At 50.7% G+C, this 26214-nt stretch overlaps 1 protein-coding gene across 1 annotated transcript in view; it reads right to left on the bottom strand.

Annotated features, from left to right (window-relative positions):
• Nucleotides 1-26214, bottom strand: part of LOC140385324 (collagen alpha-1(XV) chain-like) — a 531657-nt gene that overhangs the window by 433287 nt on the left and 72156 nt on the right. Inside the window, 2 exon segments of the mRNA XM_072467384.1 lie at nt 7249-7352; nt 21738-21918. Of these exon segments, the coding sequence (XP_072323485.1) occupies nt 7249-7352; nt 21738-21918 (285 nt within the window).

Raw genomic sequence — 26214 nt, 5'->3', positions numbered from 1 at the left:
GAGAGCGTGGTCACGAATGGACGCGGGTCTGCGTATTTTCGGCTCCATAGAGGGACGAGGCAGGGATGTCCTCTGTCCCCATTATTGTTTGCACTGGCGATTGAGCCCCTGGCAATAGCATTGAGGGGTTCCAGGAAGTGGAGGGGAGTACTCAGGGGAGGAGAGGAACACCGGGTATCTCTTTACGCGGACGATTTATTGGTGTATGTGGCGGACCCGGCGGAGGGGATGCCAGAGATAATGCGGATACTTGGGGAGTTTGGAGAATTTTCAGGATATAAGCTGAACATGGGGAAAAGTGAGCTGTTTGTGGTGCATCCAGGGGAGCAGAGCAGAGAAATAGAGGACTTACCGCTGAGGAAGGTAACAAGGGACTTTCGCTACTTGGGGATCCAGATAGCCAAGAATTGGGGTACATTGCATAGGTTAAACTTAACGCGGTTGGTGGAACAGATGGAGGAGGACTTCAAGAGATGGGACATGGTATCCCTGTCACTGGCAGGGAGGGTACAAGCGGTTAAAATGGTGGTCCTCCCGAGATTCCTCTTTGTGTTTCAGTGCCTCCCGGTGGTGATCACGAAGACATTTTTCAAAAGGATTGAGAAGAGTATCATGAGTTTTGTGTGGGCCGGGAAGACCCCGAGAGTGAGGAAGGGATTTTTGCAGCGTAGTAGGGATAGGGGGGGCTGGCGCTACCGAGCCTGAGTGAGTACTACTACTGGGCCACCAACATCTCAATGGTATGTAAGTGGATGGGAGAAGAGGAGGGAGCGGCGTGGAAGAGATTAGAGAAGGCGTCCTGTAGGGGGACTTGCCTACAAGCCATGGTGACGGCGCCGTTGCCGTTCTCACCGAAGAAATACACCACAAGCCCGGTGGTGGTGGCTACTCTGAAAATTTGGGGGCAATGGAGACGGCATAGGGGAAAGACGGGAGCCTCGGTGTGGTCCCCGATAAGAAATAATCATAGGTTTGCTCCGGGGAGAATGGATGGGGGATTTGGAACATGGCAAAGAGCAGGAGTAACACAATTGAGAGATCTGTTTGTAGATGGGACGTTTGCAAGTCTGGGAGCGCTGACCGAAAAATATGGGTTGCCCCAAGGGAATGCATTCCGGTATATGCAACTGAGGGCTTTTACGAGGCAACAGGTGAGGGAATTCCCGCAGCTCCCGACGCAGGAGGTGCAGGACAGAGTGATCTCAAAGACATGGGTGGGGGACGGTAAGGTGTCAGACATATATAGGGAGATGAGAGAAGAAATGGGAAGAAGAGCTGGGGGAGGAGATTGAGGAGGGGCTGTGGGCTGATGCCCTAAGTAGGGTAAACTCATCGTCCTCGTGTGGCAGGCTAAGCCTGATACAATTTAAGGTGTTACACAGGGGGCATATGACTGGAACATGGCTTAGCAAATTTTTTGGAGTAGAGGATAGGTGTGCGAGATGCTCGAAAAGCCCAGCGAATCACACCCACATGTTCTGGTCATGTCCGGCACTACAGGGGTTTTGGGTGGGGGTGACAAAGATGCTTTCGAAGGTAGTGGGGGTCCAGGTCAAACCAAGCTGGGGGTTGGCTATATTTGAGGTTGCAGAAGAGCCGGGAGTGCAGGAGGCGAGAGAGGCCGATGTTTTGGCCTTTGCGTCCCTAGTAGCCCGGCGCAGTATCCTGTTGATGTGGAAGGAAGCCAAGCCCCCGGGTGTGGAGACCTGGATAAATGACATGGCAGGTTTTATAAAGCTGGAACGGATTAAGTTCGTCCTAAGGGGATCGGCTCAAGGGTTCACCAGGCGGTGGCAACCGTTCGTCGAATACCTCACAGATAAGAGTGGTCCGAGGATGAATGTGCTAAATTGGGGGAAGGCTAATTATAACAATATTAGGCGGGAACTGAAGAACATAGATTGGGGGCGGATGTTTGAGGGCAAATCAACATCTGACATGTGGGAGGCTTTCAAGTGTCAGTTGAAAGGAATACAGGACAGGCACGTTCCTGTGAGGAAGAAAGATAAATACGGCAATTTTCGGGAACCTTGGATGACGAGTGATATTGTAGGCCTCGTCAAAAAGAAAAAGGAGGCATTTGTCAGGGCTAAAAGGCTGGGAACAGACAAAGCCTGTGTGGCATATAAGGAAAGTAGGAAGGAACTTAAGCAAGGAGTCAGGAGGGCTAGAAGGGGTCATGAAAAGTCATTGGCAAATAGGGTTAAGGAAAATCCCAAGGCTTTTTACACGTACATAAAAAGCAAGAGGGTAGCCAGGGAAAGGGTTGGCCCACTGAAGGATAGGCAAGGGAATCTATGTGTGGAGCCAGAGGAAATGGGCGTGGTACTAAATGAATACTTTGCATCAGTATTCACCAAAGAGAAGGAATTGGTAGATGTTGAGTCTGGAGAAGGGGGTGTAGATAGCCTGGGTCACATTGTGATCCAAAAAGACGAGGTGTTGGGTGTCTTAAAAAATATTAAGGTAGATAAGTCCCCAGGGCCTGATGGGATCTACCCCAGAATACTGAAGGAGGCTGGAGAGGAAATTGCTGAGGCCTTGACAGAAATCTTTGGATCCTCGCTGTCTTCAGGGGATGTCCCGGAGGACTGGAGAATAGCCAATGTTGTTCCTCTGTTTAAGAAGGGTAGCAAGGATAATCCCGGGAACTACAGGCCGGTGAGCCTTACTTCAGTGGTAGGGAAATTACTGGAGAGAATTCTTCGAGACAGGATCTACTCCCATTTGGAAGCAAATGGACGTATTAGTGCGAGGCAGCACGGTTTTGTGAAGGGGAGGTCGTGTCTCACTAACTTGCTAGAGTTTTTCGAGGAGGTCACTAAGATGATTGATGCAGGTAGGGCAGTAGATGTTGTCTATATGGACTTCAGTAAGGCCTTTGACAAGGTCCCTCATGGTAGACTAGTACAAAAGGTGAAGTCTCACGGGATCAGGGGTGAACTGGCAAGGTGGATACAGAACTGGCTAGGCCATAGAAGGCAGAGGGTAGCAATGGAGGGATGCTTTTCTAATTGGAGGGCTGTGACCAGTGGTGTTCCACAGGGATCAGTGCTGGGACCTTTGCTGTTTGTAGTATATATAAATGATTTGGAGGAAAATGTAACTGGTCTGATTAGTAAGTTTGCAGACGACACAAAGGTTGGTGGAATTGCGGATAGCGATGAGGACTGTCTGAGGATACAGCAGGATTTAGATTGTCTGGAGACTTGGGCGGAGAGATGGCAGATGGAGTTTAATCCGGACAAATGTGAGGTAATGCATTTTGGAAGGGCTAATGCAGGTAGGGAATATACAGTGAATGGTAGAACCCTCAAGAGTATTGAAAGTCAAAGAGATCTAGGAGTACAGGTCCACAGGTCATTGAAAGGGGCAACACAGGTGGAGAAGGTAGTCAAGAAGGCATACGGCATGCTTGCCTTCATTGGCCGGGGCATTGAGTATGAGAATTGGCAAGTCATGTTGCAGCTGTATAGAACCTTAGTTAGGCCACACTTGGAGTATAGTGCTCAATTCTGGTCGCCACACTACCAGAAGGATGTGGAGGCTTTAGAGAGGGTGCAGAAGAGATTTACCAGAATGTTGCCTGGTATGGAGGGCATAAGCTATGAGGAGCGATTGAATAAACTCGGTTTGTTCTCACTGGAACGAAGGAGGTTGAGGGGCGACCTGATAGAGGTATACAAAATTATGAGGGGCATAGACAGAGTGGATAGTCAGAGGCTTTTCCCCAGGGTAGAGGGGTCAATTAGTAGGGGGCATAGGTTTAAGGTGAGAGGGGCAAGGTTTAGAGTAGATGTACGAGGCAAGTTTTTTACGCAGAGGGTAGTGGGTGCCTGGAACTCACTACCGGAGGAGGTAGTGGAAGCAGGGACGATAGGGACATTTAAGGGGCATCTTGACAAATATATGAATAGGATGGGAATAGAAGGATACGGACCCAGGAAGTGTAGAAGATTGTAGTTTAGTCGGGCAGTATGGTCGGCACGGGCTTGGAGGGCCGAAGGGCCTGTTCCTGTGCTGTACATTTCTTTGTTCTTTTTTTTGAAAGATAGAGGCAATGGAAAAGAAGAAGACAGCAGCAGCAGCCCAGGGGGGGGAGGAACCAGAGGGATTCTCAGGGATGTTAATATATAAGTATAATATGTATAGGTTGTTGTTATAGATAATTGTATATTGGACTGTTAAAACATATTTTTGGAGAATATTTATCTGGGACAAGGCAGTTGCCATTTAGTTTTGTTTTTTGTTTTTGTTTATATATTATTTATTTCTTGTTTATAAAACTGGCCATTGTTATTTATATTGTTATATTACTGTGTAAAGGATACACAATGTACTGTGATGGTTGGCCAAAATTTTTCAATAAAATATTTTTTTAAAAAAAGAAATTACAGTTGAAGTTGTGCTGGACCAAATGGCCACCTTGTGTACTGTAATTTATTTTTAGATACTGGAGCAACAACTGTAGCTCACTGAGCATGCCAGTGCTAATAACTTCTGGAAGGTAAATAAAAGTTATGGGGCACGATTCTCCACTCCCACGCCAGTTGGGAGAATCGCCAGGGCCGCCAAAATATCCGGGGCCGCCGGTCCGACGCCCTCCCGCGATTCTCCCATGCGGCGGGAACGGCCCGGTCAAATTTCGCGGGCCGCAGGCCGGAGAATCGCCAGAGACACTGAAAATGGCGATTCTCCGGCACCCCCGCTATTCTGAGGCCCGGATGGGCCGAGCGGCCAGGCCAAAACGCCGGGTTCCCCCCGGCGCCGTCCACACTTGGTCGCTGCAGTCGTGGGCGGTGTGTGACCGCTGGGGGGGCGGCCTGTGGGCGGACGAGGGGGGATCCTGCACCGGGCTTCACCTGCAATGTGGGGTGGCCCGCGATCGGTGCCCACCGATCGTCGGGCCGTCCTCTCTGAAGGAGGACCTCCTTCCTTCCGCCGCCCCGCAAGATCCGTCCGCCATCTTCTTGCAAACTTAGAGAGGACGGCAACCACGCATGCGCGGATGACGTCTGTTATGCGGCGCCGGCCGCGTCATCTATGCGGCGCCGCTTTTACGCGGGCGACAAGGCCTGGCGCGGGTAGATGACGCGGCCCCGATACTGGCCCATTGTCAGGGCCTGAATCGGTCGGGACCGGGGCCGTTCCGCGCCGTCGTGAACCTCGACGGCGTTCACGACGGTGCGGCCACTTCGGCGTGGGGGTGGAGAATTCCGCCCATGGTGTGAACAAAGGACAAAGAACAATACAGCACATGAACATATGGGGCGGAATTCTCCGGAAACGGCGCGATGTCCGCCGACTGGCGCCCAAAATGGCACCAATCAGACGGGCATCGCGCCGCTCCAAAGGTGCGGAATGCTCCGCATCTTTGGGGACCGAGCCCCAACATTGAGGGGCCAGGCCGACGCCGGAGGATGTTCCGCCCCGCCAGCTGGCGGAAATGGCCTTTGTTGCCCCGCCAGCTGGCGCGGAAATGACATCTCCAGGCGGCGCATGCGCGGGAGCGTCAGCGGCCGCTGACAGTTTCCCACGCATGCGCAGTGGAGGGAGTCTCTTCCACCTCCGCCATGGTGGAGACCGTGGGGGAGGCGGAAGTGAAAGAGTGCCCCCACGGCACAGGCCCGCCCGCGGATCGGTGGGCCCCGATCGCGGGCCAGGCCACCGTGGGGGCACCCCCGGGGGTCAGATCGCCCCGCGCCCCCCCCGGACCCCGGAGCCCACCCGCGCCGCCTTGTCCCGCCGGTAAGGTAGGTGATTTAATTTACGCAGGCAATTTATCGGCGGGACTTCAGCCCATCCGGGCCGGAGAATCGAGCGGGGGGTCCCGCCAACCAGTGTGGCGCGATTCCCGCCCCCGCCGAATATCCGGTGCCGGAGACTTCGGCAACCGGCGGGGGCGGGATTCACGCCAGCCCCCGCCGATTCTCCGACCCGGCGGGGGGTCGGAGAATGTCGCCCATGGTCTCAACCTCCGCCACATAGTGGAGTCATTGATTGATTATATTTTAACATAAAGGGCGAGAGCAAGCTTTATCTTTCCTATTTAGTGGTCTGCTAAGCTCCAACAAAATTACTTGTGTACCAAGTGGGAAATTAGTATCATGTAATATAAATCAGGGTTAATGTGGTCTCATGGATTCGCTTCAATCACTTAGAGGAATTTTTCACATTTTTGTCCTCGAATTGGCATGGATGCTTAGTCTGTTTTCTTCACCTCTCCCAAGAGAATACGTAGCTCTGGGATGGTGATGTGGGTGGATTATATTGTGGTGATATATTGTGATATACTATGATGATATTTTGTGATATTTTATGATACTGTGATACAAGGTGATGATACTGTGGTGCACAAGTCAGCACAACTGTATGGGACAAATTGGATGGATAACTGGTCTTCTGTCCATCATTTTAGTATGTTCTGGCACTGTGTGCACCTCCCACTGCCTTGGGAAAGCGGGCAGCATAACCACAGACCACTCCCGCCCGGATTATTCTTTCTTCCAACCTCTTCCATCGGGCAGGATGTACAGGAGACTGAGAACATGCACAAACAGGTTCAAAAACAGTTTCTTCCCCGCTGCTCCTAGACTCCTGAATGACCCTCTTATGAACTGAACTGATCTCTCCACGTATTGTCTCCACTGAGTAGTGCTACACTCCAGATGCCTTCTATGTGTCTATGTATTTATACTGTGTTTTTATGTATACCCTATGTTTTTCATGTATGGAATGATCTGGCTGGACTGTAGACCGAACAATACTTTTCACTGTACCTCGGTACACGTGACAATAAACCCAAATCCAAATTTCTGCTTCTAACCAGAGAGAATTAAACTTTCATCATGGCTACTGTCCAATTGCCAATCACAGCAAAGCAATGTCTCCATTCTTTGTAACAGATTCAGAACTATGCATTTTTTTACAAGTTGGATTTATTTCTTAAGATCCCACACCCAGTGAGCCATGAGAAGTTTCTGGTAAAACACACACAAACAATATTGGCCCACCATTATCAATCCATCTACCCATATAAATTGATAACCCTTCCTGATAGCAGAGTGTGCAGCTCGTGGAATTTAGGTCTTGTTCCTGATAATCTGGAATTTAGCAGAAGGCAACTCATTTCAAACATTCTCAGTTCCCAACAAATGTGAAAAGTAATCTGCTTTCATAAAAAACAGATCTAGGCCTCCCCTATCCACCCGCAATATTGTTCTTCCAATTCTCAGGTTAATAATTTACCTTTGTGCCTTTCTCGCTGTAAAGGTCTTCACTTCCAGATCCAATTTCTCCTTTAGGACCTGGCAGGCTGTGGTCATCCTCTGCACCGCTTTGGCCAGGAGACCCTAGATACAAGCTCAATTCAGTAAATTAACATTAAAACTTGTATGAAGGGGAAAACATTAGCTCTCATGTCACAGTGATTTTTCTTGGTAAATTTTTTTAAAAGATCTTTTTATTGGCATTTTCAAAATTATATACATTGCTGTTTGTTTTCATTTATTGTACAGTACAAAAAGGCTTCTTCTCAGGTTTATCTATTTACAGACTGTTTTATTCCAAAGTAATGAACAAAGAGTAATTCCCTGGTGCAACTAGCCCCACGGATACTTAAAAAAAATATATTTTTAGTAAATTTTCAAATTTTAACAATTAAACATATAAAGCACATGGGCGCGATTCTCCACTCCCACGCCGGTTGGGAGAATCGCCAGGGCCGCCAAAATTTCCGGGGCCGCCGGTCCGACGCCCTCCCGCAATTCTCCCAAGCGGCGGGAACGGCCTGGTCGGGTTTCGCGGGCCGCAGGCCGGAGAATCGCCGGAGACACCCAAAATGGCGATTCTCCGGCACCCCCGCTATTCTGAGGCCCGGATGAGCCGAGCGGCCAGGCCAAAACGGCGGGTTCCCCCCGGCGCCGTCCACACCTGGTCGCTGCAGTCGTGGGCGGTGCGTGAACGCTGGGGGGACGGCCTGTGGGGGGTCGAATGGGGGGATCCTGCACCGGGCTTTACCTGGAATGTGGGGTGGCCCGCGATCGGTGCCCACCGATCGTCGGGCCGTCCTCTCTGAAGGAGGACCTCCTTCCTTCCGCGGCCCCGCAAGATCTGTCCCCCCATCATCTTGCGGGGCGGACTTAGAGAGGACAGCAACCACGCATGCGCGGGTTGGCGCCGGCCAACCCGCGCATGCGCGGATGATGCCCGTTATGCGGCGCCGGCCATGTCAAATATGCGGCGCCGCTTTTACGCGGGCGACAAGGCCTGGCGCGTGTAGATGACGCGGCCCCGATCCTGGCCCATTGTCAGGGCCTGAATCGGTCGGGACCGGGTCCTTCCGCGCCGTTCACGACGGCGCGGCCACTTCGGCGTGGGAGTGGAGAATCCCGCCCATAACATTTACAAAATAAAACCTCCTAACCCTTCCCCAACAAACCCTCCCCCACCTTGCCCCTAGCAGTTGGCGTCAACCAGCTCCTCAAAATGCAATTAAAACAAACCCCATCTCAGTAATAACTTCGTTGAGAATTTGGAGGCAATTTCGACAGCAATTCGGTTTGGGGGCAGGGACAAGGGAAATGCCGATTCGGGGAACCACAGATTTGAGCCAGGGAAATGGGTTGGAAATTTTCGGAGATGGGAGGAGAAAGGAATTAGGACACTAAAAGATTTGTTTCTTGGTGGTTGTTTTGCAGGATTGAAGGAGCTGGGAGCAAAGTATGGGCTGGAGCAGGGGAAATATTTAGATCATGCAGGTTCGACACTTTGCCAGAAAGGAGATACAGTAGAGCCGGCTTCCACATTGCTGGAGGAGGTGCTGACGACAGGGGGACTGGAGAATGAGGTAGTATCGGCAGTTTACGGGGCTATTTTGGAGGAGGAGAAGGCGCCGCTAGAAGGGATCAAGGCAAAGTGGGAGGAAGAGTTGGGAGAGGAATGGAGGAGGGGTTCTGGTGTGAGGTGCTCCGGAGGGTGAACGCATATACCTTGTGTATGAGGTTGCGGCTGATACAGCTGAAGGTGGTGTATAGAGAGCACCCTACAAGGGTGCGGATGAGTTGGCTCTTTGAGGGGGTAGAAGATGTGTGTGAACATTGTGGGGGTGGCCCGCAAACCACGTTCATATGTTTTGGTCCTGTCCAAAGCTGGAGGATTACTGGAAGGAGGTGTTTAGGGTAATCTCTAAAGTGGTGCACGTGAAACTGGACCTGGGCCCTCGGGAGGCCATATTCGGGGTGTCGGGCCAGCCAGGGTTGGAAACGGGCGCGGAGGGAGATGTTGTAGCCTTTACCTCGTTGATCGCCCGAAGGCGGATCCTGTTAGGGTGGAGATCAACCTCTCCACCCTGTGCCCTGGCGTGGCGGGGGGACCTGCTGGAATTCTTGATGCTTAAAAAGGTCAAATATGAACTGAAGGGAAGGATGGAGGTCTTCTCCAATTCATGGGCATTATTCATTATGCACTTTTGAGAATTGGATCACATCGAACATTAGAGGGGGTTGGGGGCTGGGAGGGTTGGGGGAAGGGAGACTCTATGTGATAATGGTGACTATGGGTGATTCCTGATTCCTCTTTGTCATTTGTTTGTGTTGACATGCGGGCTGATGTTTGGGGTTTGGTGGGAGGATGGGATCGTTGTTATTGATATGGGGATTGACATTACATTCGTTACTGATTATTGTTTATTGTTGGGTGTAAATTTGGGAGAAAATGTGAAAAAGGAGAATAATTGTTTTTAAAAAAAAAAACCATCTCTTGTGGAACCCCTCACTCGCCCACCTCAGAGCAAATTTCACCGTCTCCAAACACAAGAAATGTATTAGATCCCCCAGCCATACCGAAGCACAGGGTGGAGAAGCTGACATCCACCCCAACAGGAACCACGTGCGAGCGATCAATGAGGCAAAGGTTAAAACATCTGCCCCCGCTCCCACGGATCTTTTGTTGGTAACACTGCAGCACCGTACAGGGTAGCATTGTCACAGACTGCGGGAATATATTATAGGGCGGGATTCTCTGATCCTGAGGCTAAGTGTTGACGCCGTTGTCAACGCCGTCGCGTTTCTCGACGGCGTCAACATGGCCTCAGGAGCAGCGATTCTGACCCATACAGGGGGCCAGCACGGCACTGGAGCGATTCACGCGCTCCAGCTGCCGGTCTCCGGCAGCAGATGGGCGCCACGAGTCGGCGCATGCGCAGTGAAACCGGTGCCAACGCGCGCATGCGCAATGGGCCGGCGTGATTGCCGCGCATGAGCAGGGGCTCCTTTCTCCGCACCGGCCCCAACGCAACACGGCGTAGGGCTACAGGGGCCAGCGTGGAACAAAAGGGGCCCCCAGCCCGAGAGGCCGGCCTGCCGATCGGTAGGCCCCAATCGCGGGCCAGGCCACAGCGGAGGTGCCCCCCGGGGTCGCATTCCCCCCCCCAAGCAGGGCGCTCCCGGATGCACCCACGCCAAAGTCCCGCCGGGTAAGAGCAGGTGCGAACGGCGCCGGCGGGACTCGGCTTTCTTTGCGTGGCCGCTCGGCCCATCCCGAGTGGAGAATCGCCGGAGGGGTGCCAATCGCGCCGGCGCTAATGCCGCCGATTCTCCGCTCTCTGGAGAATCTGCGGACCAGCGCCGGGGAGCGATTCCAGTGCAGCATCTCGAAAGCAAGGTGCCCTCTCCCTTGTCTGCTGAGACATCTTTTCAATCCTTCCATAGATGTGAAGGCACTATGACATACAAGTTATTGGGTTTTTATAGAGCTCAAAATCTATATGGTGTTATGGAACAGATTGGGGAGAGTTAGCTCTGAAGTTATCCACCACTGGGAATTTTCCTTGCCTTCAGTCTGTTTGTTATAGACTAATTGATGAAGGGTCAACATCACCCATCTGGGCAGCACGGTAGCATAGTGGTTAGCACTGTGGCTTCACAGCGCCAGGTTCCCAAATTCGATTCCCGGCTTGGGTCACTGTCTGTGCGGAGACTGCACCTTCTCCCCGTGTCTGCGTGCGTTTCCTCCGGGTGCTCCGGTTTCCTCCCACAGTCCAAAGACGTGCAGGTTAGGTGGATTGGCCATGATAAATTGCCTTTAGTGTCCAAAAGGGTTAGGATGAGTTATTGGGTTTGGATCCAATGTCGGAAAAGGTCCATGGGCTTTATTCTGTCTGGCAGGGTGAGTGCAACAATAACCCTCACTGGGGGTTTGGGTATTCAGCATCCAGCAGACCTGCTCCTCAATATGGGAGGGGTGTGTGCCCAAGGCACTGACCCCTCAGCAAGGTTCAGAACCATAGTATGGCTGAGGATCTGACAGCACTGAGATATGCAAGCTCCCATGTCCATGAGTCCCACCTGCACCAGGATGGGCTTTAACAAATGTGCTCAAACAAAAAGAACAAAGAAATGTACAGCACAGGAACAGGCCCTTCGGCCCTCCAAGCCCGTGCCGACCATACTGCCCGACTAAACTACAATCTTCTACACTTCCTGGGTCCGTATCCTTCTATTCCCATCCTATTCATATATTTGTCAAGATGCCCCTTAAATGTCCCTATCGTCCCTGCTTCCACTACCTCCTCCGGTAGCGAGTTCCAGGTACCCACTACCCTCTGCGTAAAAAACTTGCCTCGTACATCTACTCTAAACCTTGCCCCTCTCACCTTAAACCTATGCCCCCTAGTAATTGACCCCTCTACCCTGGGGAAAAGCCTCTGACTATCCACTCTGTCTATGCCCCTCATAATTTTGTAGACCTCTATCAGGTCGCCCCTCAACCTCCTTCGTTCCAGTGAGAACAAACCGAGTTTATTCAACAGCTCCTCATAGCTTATGCCCTCCATACCAGGCAACATTCTGGTAAATCTCTTTTGCACCCTCTCTAAAGCCTCCACATCCTTCTGGTAGTGTGGCGACCAGAATTGAACACTATACTCCAAGTGTGGCCTAACTAAGGTTCTATACAGCTGCAACATGACTTGCCAATTCTTATACTCAATGCCCCGGCCAATGAAGGCCAGCATGCCGTATGCCTTCTTGACTACCTTCTCCACCTGTGTTGCCCCTTTCAATGACCTGTGGACCTGTACTCCTAGATCTCTTTGACTTTCAATACTCTTGAGGGTTCTACCATTCACTGTATATTCCCTACCTGCATTAGACCTTCCAAAATGCATTACCTCACATTTGTCCGGATTAAACTCCATCTGCCATCTCTCCGCCCAAGTCTCCAGACAATCTAAATCCTGCTGTATCCTCAGACAGTCCTCATCGCTATCTGCAATTCCACCAACCTTTGTGTCGTCTGCAAACTTACTAATCAGACCAGTTACATTTTCCTCCAAATCATTTATATATACTACAAACAGCAAAGGTCCCAGCACTGATCCCTGTGGAACACCACTGGTCACAGCCCTCCAATTAGAAAAGCATCCCTCCATTGCTACCCTCTGCCTTCTATGGCCTAGCCAGTTCTGTATCCACCTTGCCAGTTCGCCCCTGATCCCGTGAGACTTCACCTTTTGTACTAGTCTACCATGAGGGACCTTGTCAAAGGCCTTACTGAAGTCCATATAGACAACATCTACTGCCCTACCTGCATCAATCATCTTAGTGACCTCCTCGAAAAACTCTAGCAAGTTAGTGAGACACTATTTGCTAATGACTTTTCGTGACCCCTTCTAGCCCTCCTGACTCGTTGCTTAAGTTCCTTCCTACTTTCCTTATATGCCACACAGGCTTCGTCTGTTCCCAGCCTTTTAGCCCTGACAAATGCCTCCTTTTTCTTTTTGACGAGGCCTACAATATCACTCGTCATCCAAGGTTCCCGAAAATTGCCGTATTTATCTTTCTTCCTCACAGGAACATGCCGGTCCTGTATTCCTTTCAACTGACACTTGAAAGCCTCCCACATGTCAGATGTTGATTTGCCCTCAAACATCCGCCCCCAATCTATGTTCTTCAGTTCCGCCTAATATTGTTATAGTTAGCCTTCCCCCAATTTAGCACATTCATCCTCGGACCACTCTTATCCTTGTCCACCAGTACTTTAAAACTTACTGAATTGTGGTCACTGTTACCGAAATGCTCCCCTACTGAAACATCTACCACCTGGCCGGGCTCATTCCCCAATACCAGGTCCAGTACCGCCCCTTCCCTAGTTGGACTGTTTACATATTGTTTTAAGAAGCCCTCCTGGATGCTCCTTACAAACTCCGCCCCGTCTAAGCCCCTGGCACTAAGTGAGTCCCAGTCAATATTGGGGAAGTTGAAGTCTCCCATCACCACAACCCTGTTGTTTTTACTCTTTTCCAAAATCTGTCTACCTATCTGCTCCTCTATCTCCCGCTGGCTGTTGGGAGGCCTGTAGTATACCCCCAACATTGTGACTGCACCCTTCTTATTCCTGATCTCTACCCATATAGCCTCACTGCCCTCTGAGGTGTCCTCTCGCAGTGTAGCTGTGATATTCTCCCGAACAAGTAGCGCAACTCCACCTCCCCTTTTACATCCCCCTCTATCCCGCCTGAAACATCTAAATCCTGGAATGTTTAGCTGCCAATCCTGCCCTTCCCTCAACCAGCTCTCTGTAATGGCAACAACATCATAGTTCCAAGTAGTAATCCAAGCTCTAAGTTCATCTGCCTTACCCGTAATGCTCCTTGCATTAAAACATATGCACTTCAGGCCACCAGACCCGCTGTGTTCAGCAACTTCTCCCCGTCTGCTCTGCCTCAGAGCCACACTGTCCCTATTCCCTAGTTCTCCCTCAATGCTCTCACCTTCTGACCTATTGCTCCCGTGCCCACCCCCCTGCCATACTAGTTTAAACCCTCCCGTGTGACACTAGCAAACCTCGCGGCCAGGATATTTATGCCTCTCCGGTTTAGATGCAACCCGTCCTTCTTATACAGGTCACACCTGCCCCGGAAGAGCTCCCAGTGGTCCAGATAATGGAAACCCTCCCTCCTACACCAGCTGTTTAGCCACGTGTTTATCTGCTCTATCTTCCTATTTCTAGCCTCACTGGCACGTGGCACAGGGAGTAATCCCGAGATTACAACCCTCGAGGTCCTGTCTTTTAACTTTCTGCCTAGCTCCCTGAACTCCTGCTGCAGGACCTCATGCCCCTTCCTGCCTATGTCGTTAGTACCAATATGTACAACGACCTCCATTGAGAAAGTGGCCATTCTCATGCAAAGCCACATGCAGCAGCGCTCAGAGTGGATCAGAAGCAGCGCACTGACACTAACAAGATGCATGCTACATTCTGTGGCATGGCCTGGTCAGTGGCGCTGATACGGCACAGAGATGGTTAGAGGGTATGCCAACTGGTAGCTCCCTCCAGCTATTTGAAGCTAAGGACTGAGGTCATCACCAAGGAATTTGAGGGCAGCACACATCTTGGGGTAGTTGGGGGGCCATCATCATCCAGGATTGCCTGCTCCCCTCGCTGAAGTACCATGGATGCAGCAGGGCCCCTTGACAGAGGCTGCCCCTGTAAAATTTCCACGGTATCAGCCTGTGGAGATCCCAAAACTGGCAGCTGCACGACAAGTACGACTGCCATGTGTGTCATGATATCCACATTAACATATCATGGTGCAATCACACACACACAATGATGGACAGGTCGCTGGACCAACCAACACACAAACAACATCGCAGCCAATCACCAGTGAGAGCACACGCACTATAAAACAGGGAACACCACAGTTCCCACTCATTCTACCAGGAGATAGCTCAGAGCACAGAACTCACAGCGCAGAGCACAGAGCTCACAGCGTGCCACTCAGACATACACCATGTGCTGAGTGCCTCACCGAGATAGTGAAAGGGTTGGGTCCACAGGTTAGCTGGTGAAGCATGAACCTCAGCCAGCAGTTATTAGTTGTTATTGTTTAAGACAATAAAACAGAGTTGTACCATCTGCAACCGTGTTGGATCATTTATGTATCGGAACACCCAACACGACATGATACCAGTAGTGGAAGCTAGCCAGCGACTGTGAGACCTACCTGCACCCTTTCAGAAATCCGCCATCCTGCTCCATGGAAACCATCAGCCCGCCGCAGCCACACCGAATCGCTGGAAATCTTGGCATCAACTGGAAGCTGTTTAAACAGCGCTTCCAGCTCTTCCGAGAAGATACAGACAGGGAGAATGCATTGGACACCAGGAAGATTGCCCTCCTCCTCTCCACGGCGGGGCAACATGCCATCCACATCTACAACTCCCTGGCATTCACGGAAGGCGAGGACAAGACAAAATAAAAGACGGTGCTTCTAAAGTTCGATGAACACTTCAGCGTGGAAGTTAATGAGAGCTTCGAGGGGTACCTTTTCCAGCAGCGCCTGCAGGGTAAGGATGAGCCTTTTCAATCTTATTTGACACACCTCCGTATCCTCGTGCAGTCTTGCGGCTATGAGGCCACCTCCGACTCCATGATTCGGGATCAGATAGTTTTTGGGGTCACCTCGGACACCCTATGCCAGCAGCTCCTCAAAATAAAGCGCCTCACCCTAGTGACTGCCATCGAGACCTGTGTCCTCCATGAGAACGCGACCAGCCAGTACTCCCAAATCCAGGCGGCCGACTCGGCATGGCAGGGGTCCTACAAGGCGGAGCGGGTCCCGTCAATCAAGTTCCTCCCGGCCCACGGCCCGGACGAGGGCGGCCATTTCACGCGCTTTCCGAGGCCTCCCGCGCTTGTACGCGCCAAAAGGGGGGACGTCGACGCAGAGGGACGGGATGCGCAGGCGCGCTCTACGCAGGACCGCACTGTGCACGCGCGGTGGCGCAACAAACGCCATTACGTCACGATGTGCGGCAACTGTGGCTCCGCCCACTTAAAGCGGCAATGTCCGGCCAAAGCGCGACAATGTCTCCGCTGTGGCAGGATGGGCCACTACGCTGCCTGCTGTCAAGCAGCACAACCTGCCCACTCTCAACAATTCCGCCAGCCTCGCAGGGACGTACGGGCCATTCAGCCCCCATACACTGAGTCATATCCGGACAACATGCAGACCAGTGATATCGATGACCGGGAACCCTTACGCGTTGCGGTAATAAACAAGTACCGGATGTCCCCAAGTCGGAACCACCAGCCGCTGCCAGTGCACAGCATTGATCCGGGTGATGAGTGGTGTGCCACCCTTACGGTCAACCGATCACCGATCATATTTCGCTTGGACACTCCGCAAATCTCCTTGCATGGTCAGCATTCCAGACCTTGAAGGTTAAACCACCGATTCTGCCATCCCACTGTCAGCTGGTTGACTATAACGGAAACGTCATCCCGGCCACGGGGTCCTGCCAGCTCGAGGTTACACACAACTCACATAAAGCCACATTGTCTTTTGAAATAGTTGGATCCTCGAAGGACTCTCTGTTAGGCGCACAGGCGTGCAAGATCCTCCACCTCGTTCAGCGGGTACACACACTGTCTCCAGAAGGCACATCCGATTTTCCGGATGCAGACTTTAGGGCGCAGCTCCACTCACTCCTCGCGCACAACCAGGAGGTTTTCGAGGGCATGGGCACACTGCCCTACACGTATAGAATACAGCTCAAACCGGACGCCACCCCGGTCATTCACGCACCTAGTAGAGTCCCAGCACCACTCAAGGACCGCCTCAAGCAGCAGCTGCAGGACCTGCAGGACCAAGGAGTGCTTTCCCGGGTCACGGAGCCAACGCAATGGGTCAGCTCCATTGTGTGCGTCAAGAAGCCCTCCGGCGAGCTCCGGATCTGCATCGACCCAAAAGATCTGAACAACAACATTATGAGGGAACGCTACCCCATACCCAAACGAGAAGAAATCACGAGCGAAATGGCTCGGGCAAAAATATTCACCGAGCTTGATGTCTCAAAAGGTTTTTGGCAGATTCAACTGGATCAGTCCAGCAGGAAGCTGTGCACTTTCAAACCTCCATTTGGCAGATACTGCTACAATAGGATGCCGTTTGGCATCATCTCGGCCTTCGAGGTGTTCCATCGCATCATGGAACAGATGATGGAGGGCATCGAAGGGGTACGTGTCTATGTAGACGACGTTATCATCTGGTCCACCACACCACAGGAGCACATCAGTCGTCTCCAGCGTGTCTTTGCACGGAGACGAGATCAGGGCCTGTGCCTCAACCGAGCCAAGTGCTCTTTTGGCTAGACTGAGCTAAAGTTTTATGGGGCCCACATCTCCCGGTCAGGGATGCGGCCGGATGCCGACAAAGTGGCAGCCATCGCAGCCATGCAGCAGCCGGCAGACAAGAAGGCAGTGCTGCGCTTTCTCAGGATGGCCAACTTCCTGGGGAAGTTCATTCCCAACCTTGCTTCGCACACGACTGCTCTTAGCCACCTGGTCAAAAAGACAATGGAATTCCAGTGGCTGCCCGCACACCAGAGTGAATGTGAGGAGCTCAAGGTCAAGCTCACCACCGCCCCGGTACTGGCGTTTTTCGATACCACTCGGGATACAAAGATCTCAACTGACGCCAGCCAGTCCGGCATTGGGGCGGTACTCCTCCAACGGGACGACACCGCATCATGGGCCCCGGTCGCCTATGCCTCGCGCGCCATGACCCCCACAGAACATCGCTATGCGCAGATTGAAAAGGAGTGCCTAGGCTTGTTGACCGGCATAGACAAATTCCACGATTATGTGTATGGTCTTCCGCAGTTCACTGTGGAGACCGACCATCGCCCCCTGGTCGGCATCATTCAGAAGGACCTCAACGATATGACGCCTCGCCTCCAGCGCATTCTGCTCAAGCTCCCTCCGGAGGTATGACTTCCAACTTGTCTACACCACGGGGAAGGACCTCATCATCTCAGATGGTCTGTCCAGGGCGGTGAATACACCGCCCGACTCGGAGGAGTTCGTTTGTCAGGTCGACGCACAAGTAGCCTTCACATCGGCCAATCTGCCGGCCACTGACGCACGTCTAGCCCACATTCGCCGTGAGACTGCGGCTGACCCCCTTCTACAGCGTGTAATGCGCCACATGACGGAAGGGTGGCTCAAGGGGCAGTGCCCACAATTCTACAATGTCCAGGACGACTTGGCCGTCATTGATGGTGTCCTCTTGAAGTTGGACCGGATTGTGATCCCACACAGCATGCACCGGCTTGTCCTCGAACAACTGCATGAAGGCCATCTCGGAGTTGAAAAGTGCAGGCGGAGGGCCCGAGAAGCTGTGTACTGGCCGGGCATCAGCGACGACATCGCCAACATGGTGCTCAACTGCCCCACCTGCCAAAGGTTTCAGTTGGCGCAACCCCCTGAGACACTTCAGCCCCATGAGTTGGTCACGTCCCCCTGGGCGAAGGTGGGCGTGGACCTCTATCATGCGCTCGGCAGGGGCTACATCACTCTGATTGACTATTTTTCAAATTATCAGCAGGTTATATGTCTGCATGACGACATCATCAGCTGTCGTCCGGGCATGCAAAGAAACCTTCGCTCGTCATGGAATTCCGCTCACCGTCATGTCTGACAACGGGCCTTGTTTTACGAGCCAAGAATGGTCTTCCTTTGCCACTTCATACAACTTCACGCACGTGACGTCCAGTCCCTTGCATCCCCAGTCGAATGGCAAGGCGGAAAAGGGCGTCTACATCGTGAAGCGGCTCCTCTGCAAGGCTGCTGATGCCGGATCTGACTTCTGTTTAGCCCTGCTGGCCTATCGCTCGGCCCCACTTCCACGGGCCTCTCGCCAGCCCAGCTGTTGATGGGTCGCACCCTCAGGACCACTGTGCCCTCCATTCATGTTCCTGAACCCGACCATGCTCCAGTACTGCGAAGGATGCAACAACAGCTTGCTCAGCAGAAGGTGGCATATGACGCTCGGGCAACTGATCTTCCTGCCCTGACGTCCGCAGACACCTACCGGAGGGTGGCTGGTCGGCAACCACCAAGGTTCTCCGCTGCGTGATTCCCTGCTCGTTCCTGGTTCGCATGCCTGATGGCTCCATTCACCGGTGTAATCGGCGGGCCCTTTGTCTGGTTCCGCGCTCGCTACGAGATCATGCACCGGCGCCACGCCCTCCTGTTGTCCCTGATGTCGATTTCGTTGAGCTTCCTGCCACTCTGCCTATTCCTCTCTCGCCCGTGGCCAGGCTCATTCCTCAGCCGGCGGATCCTGACCCACCCTTGAGGCGGTCAACCCGAATTCGTCGCCCACCTGATAGACTTGACTTTTGAACCTGTCAGCACATTGGACTCACTGAATTGTTTTACAGTATTGTTAACGTGTTTCTTTCTTGTCGTTCCAGAAGTTCTCTCTCGTCGTTTGCTGATCGCACTTGTTTTGTTATTGGTACAACCTCGTTGCTCTGTTGCACCTGACACCTTCCTCTGCATATAGTTTAGCCTCATGTACATGTTGTAAATATTGCATACACATACTCAGATGCACTCAGTACACACTTATATTTATTTGCATGTAGGCACACATCCTTGTGAAAAGGGGGGATGTCATGATATCCACATCAGCATATCATGGTGCAATCACACACACATTGATAGACAGGTAGTTGGACCAACCAACACACACACAACATCACAGCCAATCACCAGTTCACATGCCCTATAAAACAGGGAACACCACAGTTCCTGCTCATTCTACCAGGAGATAGCTCAGAGCACAGAGCTCACAGCACGCCACTCAGACATACACCGTGTGCTGAGTGCCTCACCAAGATAGTGAAAGGGCTGGGTCCACAGGTTAGCTGGTGAAGCACGAACCTCAGCCAGCAGTTATTAGTTGTTATTGTTTAAGACAATAAAACAGAGTTGTACCATCTACAACCGTGTTGGATCATTTGTGTATCGGGACACCCAACACGACAATGTGCACCTCAGCCACAAGCGGAAATAACTGAGTGGGCTGCCTCCCGCTTATCTGAGGCCACTTGGGGATCACAGCATTAAAAATGTCTGAGAGCGGAGCCCATCACATCATGCTGAGCACTGTCAATTTGCTGGTGATAAAAGCGAAAGTTTGTTCCTCCTCCCATAATAAGAGAATAAAAATACAGCAAGTTTATTCACAAATATCAGATACCAACACTAATTCCAGCTTTTATCACAGACCACAAAATGCAATGTCTTCCCAACTTGTTCAAATTAATTCCACAGCTCAATGCAAACTTGGGCCAATACATAAGGATTAGGAGTAGACACCTCGAGCCTGCTCTGCCATTTGATAAGATATTCACAGATCTGATTATGATCTCAACTCCACTTTCCTGTCTAACCCCTTGGCTCCTTTGTCAATCAAGAATCCATCTAACTCTGCTTTAAAAATGCAAATGACCAACTTTTAAAAAATAAATTTATAGTACCCAATTATTTGTTTTTCCAATTAAGGGGCAATTTAGTGTGGCCAATCCACCTACTCTGTACATCTTTGGGTTGTAGGGATGAGATCCACGCAAACACGGGAAGAACGTACAAACTCCACACAGACACATTGCCAGCTTTAAAATTTGTTCCATACCTGAACCCCTAAGAGCCCCAAGTAAATTGAAACACAAAACTAACAGAGTGACTTCCACCTGGAATCTATCCTGACAGTGCGGCACAGCGGCACAATGCTTATTTAGCACAGCTGCCTCACAACAGCAGGAACCCATGTTCAATTCCGGCCTTGGGTGATAGCGAGGAGTTTGCACATTCTCCCCGTGTCTGCGTGGGTTTCCTCCGAGTGCTCCGGTTTCTTCCCACAGTCCAAAGATGTGCAGGTAAGGTTAAGGGTTTAGGGCAGGGAAGTGGGTTTGGATCAGAGGATTGGTGCAAACTCGATGGGCCGAATGGCCTCCTTCTGCACAGTACGAATTCTAAATAGCATTTCCTGGAACACCACATGTGCAGGGGTTTCGGAATCTTGTTGTGAAATATTGTTTTATGGGTGCAATATTTCAATCCACCATCAGGGGAGGGTTATTTTGTAGAACTTCCACTTGATTGCAGCCAGCAGAACACCAGAAGCATTTCCCTTGATTTTCTTCTTAATTCTTACCGTCAAATGCAAAATCTGCCATGCACCAGCACAAATGGGAAGTTTTTTTTTTTAAAAACCTTTCAAAATATTCCCTGATATGTTTCAGAGTTGTTACCAGGCAGTGCCTGCTTGATACTGCTGAAAATGGATTTATCACAAATTTAATCATAGGTCCAATCCAACACTCGAGGAGTAATCCGATTTTAAATGACTTTTAAAAACCATTTGCTTGTTACATTGGGAGAGTCAGTCAATTAAAAAGAATATTCCAATTTTTTACTGAAATATTCCTGTTAAGTCACCTTGCCTCTGGAGCAATCAGCTTAATTTGAGGAATTTCCTTGAAGACTTGCAGACAGCAGAATCCTGTGTGGATGGGGGTTTAAGTGGAGCAGTTTTGTGTGCGGAGCTGGCTTCCAGAGCACGGTTTCTAATCTAATGGAAAAGATCATGGAAGCCTGAGCTGAGTGTTCATGTACCTTGCACTGGAAATTCCCACATTTGTTAAACCAGTTAAGTCGATTTTGGCCAAATTACACCAAAATAAAATTTCAGATCAACAATGCCATAAAGTATGCAGAGCTCTGCTTTCAGCTCAGCAGTCAGGAACGCTGAGGGAAGACATCATTGTTCCTGTTTTCCAGCAGTGCCTTGCAACAGCAACAGGGAGTGTTAGAACTATTGTAAAGATACAATAAGAAATACCATTTTTGGAATCAAGACAAGAAAATGATTACTGTCGTACCTGTTGTTGCCTTTACTCCAATGTCTACTTCTTGAAGTGGCATTTTTCCCGAAGTGCCTGATATAATCACATCCTGGAGTACAGATTCCCGTTGTCCGGAGAAACCCTCAATTCCCTCGGTGACAGAAGCTTCAGTTGGTGGCTCTTTGACTGGCTCACTGAGCAAATAGTCATCAATTACCTAAAAGTGCCAAAAAGTGTCAGCAATAGAACATCGAACATTACAGCGCAGTACAGGCCCTTCGGCCCTTGATGTTGCGCCGACCTGTGAAACCACTCTAAAGCCCATCTACACTATTCCCTTATCGTCCATATGTCTATCCAATGACCATTTGAATGCCCTTAGTGTTGGCGAGTCCACGACTGTTGCAGGCAGGGCATTCCACCTGCATCAATATCTTCTTCTTCATTTCTTTCTCATATCTTCCACCGTATTTGTCTGTTCCTATGTCCAGTTTGTCCTGGAACAGCTCACTAACCTCAAGGCTATAGCTTGAGGGGCACCACACCCATGAAGCACAGCTGACCATTGGAAACTCTTACTGCTTGTCACAGACCTACAGGAAGTATTTACAGATCGGTTGATGATCAACCTGTTTGGTCACATTAATAAGCACAACTTCTGCGGCCATCAAGTCCTGAAGTGATACTTGAACCCAGAACCACCAGCTCGGACACTACCCACTGTGCCACAAGACCCTCCCTCCATTAATATAGGTGTCTCAAGAATTGAAATCGATGGGCAAATTAATTCTGAGGCTGACGAGGCAGGGGATGAGGGGGAAGCAGGGAGGAGGTATTAGGTGGGGCGAACATTACAGAAAGGGTGTAATTGCTCTGGAGAGGGTGCAGAGAAAAACAGAAGAACATAAGAACATGAGAACTTGGAGCAGGAGTAGGCTATCTGGCCCCTTGAGCCTGCTCCATCATTCATTAAGATCATGGCTGATCTTTTTCTGGACTCAGCTCCAGAGCTATTAGAATGTTGCCAGAGCTGGAGAATTGTAGCTACGCGGAGAGATTGGAGAGGTTGGGGTTGTTTTCATAGTCATAAAATTTACAGTGCAAAAGGAGGCCAGTAGGCCCATCGAGTCTGCACTAGCCCTAGAAAAGAGCACCCTGAAGTGTTGGGTACTCTGACACACAGACGAACCAACATGGTTGCGTATGGTACAACGCAGTTTTATTTCATTGAACTATAAACATAGTAAACTCTGGTATTCAGCACATGGTGAACCTCTGAGTGGCTGGCAATGAGGCCTGTGCCCTGAGCCCTCTCCTGCTCGAGTGCCCAGGAAGTGTCGTGTTCCCTGCTTTTGTACTGTGTATGCTCTTGTCCGTGATTGGCTGTCGTGTTGTGTGTGTTGATTGGTCCGTTGATCTGTCCATCATTATGTGTGTATGTATGTGCTGTGATGTTCACCTGAATATCATGACACACCCTACTTAAGTCCACACCCACTCCCCCATCCCCGTAACCCCAGCTAAACCTTTGGACACTAAGGGGCAATTTAGCATAGTCAATCCACCTAACCTGCAAATTTTGGACTGTGGGAGGAAACTGGAGCATCCGGCGGAAACCCATGCAGACACGGGAGAAAGTGAAAACTCCACACAGTCACCCGAGGCCGGACTGTGGGAGGAAACCGGAACACCCGAAGGCAACCTATGCAGACACGAGGACAAGGTGCAAACTCCACACAGTGCGGGGGGTTGCTGCCCGGGCTGGGCACAGTAGCAGGTAGTGACTTGCTGCCAAGTTTGCAGACTTGGGATGTACCCCTCGGGATCGGGGTGGCCTGACTCAGACTGCTATGCTGCAGTCTGACTTCACAACGCACCCTTTTGATACTACTTACAGGCTCCTGGCTGTTCACACTGCTAAGTGCTGCCTGTGTCCTTTAAATGCTCAGAAGGACTCTGGTCTTCTGGGAGCCCACCTAAGCTGCCTGTTATAACCTGCCTGCTTACCATTGGCTGGGGACTAATGACAATCCCACAATCCTGTGGGAGTATGAGCTTCCCCAATGAGGGGGGGGGGGGGGTGGAGAAACCATTAGTAAACTCCAAGTATAAATAAAGCTGGCCAGTTTAGGAACCAGCAGGAAGAAGTGTGCAGCAAGGGAAGTTGCTGCTGCTGTTATATATATATGTTATTGTAAATAAATGTTATTACTTTGTATCCTTAAAACTCGTGCTGGATTCTTTGTGGCCCTTACAAAACTGCCCCTCTGGGTACCCTCACACCCAAGCTGTATCATCAAGGGCCAGGTGTTGACACTCCTCAGAAGCGCTGCCCCATTGCAAAGGAAGCAGGGGATCAGCAGAGCTCGCCCCAACCAGAGGACACCTGCACACATCCTTTAGAACCGTCCCTGGTTCTATGTCCCTCTCAGGGTTGAAGTGACCCCTACCCCTACTGATCACCAGCTGTCTCCTCCTGGTGAGACTGGCAGCACTGACTGCCACCACCTCCCAGGCAGTTTTTAGGAGGGCAGGCTCGAGTCTGGGAAAGAGGGTGTCCTTCCACTCCTCACTGGCATGGAAATGTGGGTCCACCTCGGACTCCCAACCTCGAGGGGTAAGGTCTTCTCTGAGCCATCTTGGTGGCTGCATTGAGTGTGTGGTAAACAGAGCAATTAAAAACAGCCCCAGCTGCCAAGCACTTTGGCGTTAACTCCAGCTCCAACGGTTAGAACGCCCGCTGGGCCCGGAATTGCTTGGAATTCGCACCAGCAGAGTGCTAGTCCATTAGCATCTCCTGAATTGCTCCACAAAATGGGAACATACGTGACATGCAATTCAGTCACTTTTTAAAAATTTCTTTATCAGAGTTAGAAATCTCTAATCCAGTTCCTTGCCTGCTCCAAAAATCAATTCAAATTGAATCCAATTCATGGTCCCCACAAGAGAGACATACCATATCCAGGCACCATATCCAGGCATGACACCTGACTCACACTCATCATAGCCAATAGGCCGAGAAGCGATACAATTCAGCCACTTAGGACACGTCGAATGATCTTGTCGCACCCAACTCTGTGACGTGATGAGGCCGTTAAATCTCGTGAGGGGCCTCTCGCGAGATTTGCGATGGTCAGAATGCCTCATGTGATCTATGGAGATCTCGCGAGAACAGATCTTGTGAGATGTCGTGATCTGGATCCATCCCTCACCGCGTGAGATCCAGACTAACATTTTTAAATGAGCCATTAGGTTTGTTTAAATATGTCGCTGCCTGTTATTTAATGGAGTCTCGGAGCCTTTGTTCCGAGGCTCGGGAACAAATGCCTGAGCCTGGAAGACCTCACCATGGCGCTGTTTAGCACTGGTCCACATAAACGTGGGCCAGGCGTTCCAGTACCTGGAGTGGGGGTCTCCCAGGCCATCAGAGGTCCCTGGATGATCAGGGTCTGGGCAGGGTGGTATCTTGGCACTCCTGTTGCTACCCTGGCACTGCATTCCTGGCACCTTGGCACTTCCACCTGGGCATCCTAGCAATACCACCCTGCTGCTGACAGGGTGCCTGGTGGGCACTACCAGGGATTGGGCCCAGAGGCGCCCTCCCTCTGGGGTCAGGGGGACTCAAGAACCCCCTAAGAGGTAAGTTGGGGCAGTGGGGACTCTGGAGGCCGTGGTGGAATGTCCCAGTGAGGTCAAGAGATCGGGGTGGCATTTAAAAATGGCGTCTCGATCTCTTCCTGCACTGACGAGCAGTTGCTGAGAAATATCCCGCGTTAAATCGGTTCCTTAAGTCTCCCAAATGGAGAATTTTGCCCATTGTCACATGAAACAACAACAGCTACTCATGAAAAAGAAGTTTGAACTGAACAACAATGAAAATTGGAAATCATTTGCTTGCTTTCAAGCTCAATGTATTAAATTAAATAGCGGTTTGTTTAGTATCGAGGATCTGTGGGAAAAGGAAATGGAGGTATCTCGAGGGCAGATGCTGACAATCGTTCATTTAAAATGTCAATAATTAAAAGTCAGAACTGTACATGTTGCTGACCAGAATATAAAATGTAGACTGTCCTTGAATTTGTGGCTCTCCTTGTACTTTGTCGCATCCAATCACTAATCCCAATGCCTCTCAGAGCTACATTCAACATATGTTTTCCTACTATGTTAATACATACTCGTCAGCTTTTATGCTGAATGAAAGACTATAAAAGTTCTCCTTTGTAATCACTTTCTTTTCTCTCCCCATATATATTCGTTCAAACATTCATTGACCACATTTAAGCTTGCATCAACACTGCAAATTATTGGTTGGCACAAGAGAACTAAATGTGAGAATAAGTGGGGCTGTGCAGCTTTAACCGTTCTCTAAATTAGCTACCAATTAGAAGCCTTCCAGGCATATGACCATCAGGCAAGCCGAACCATATAGCGTGATGATGGGGTGATTTAGCTAATCACAAAGAGCCTCACTGTAGCTGTACCCCGTGCTTTATACACAGTCAGCTTTGTTTTT

The sequence above is a fragment of the Scyliorhinus torazame genome, chromosome 11 (assembly GCF_047496885.1).
Source record: "Scyliorhinus torazame isolate Kashiwa2021f chromosome 11, sScyTor2.1, whole genome shotgun sequence".
NCBI lineage: Eukaryota > Metazoa > Chordata > Chondrichthyes > Carcharhiniformes > Scyliorhinidae > Scyliorhinus > Scyliorhinus torazame.
The sequence above is the reverse complement of the archived record's forward strand: the minus strand, read 5'-3'. Positions and strand labels throughout refer to the sequence as shown.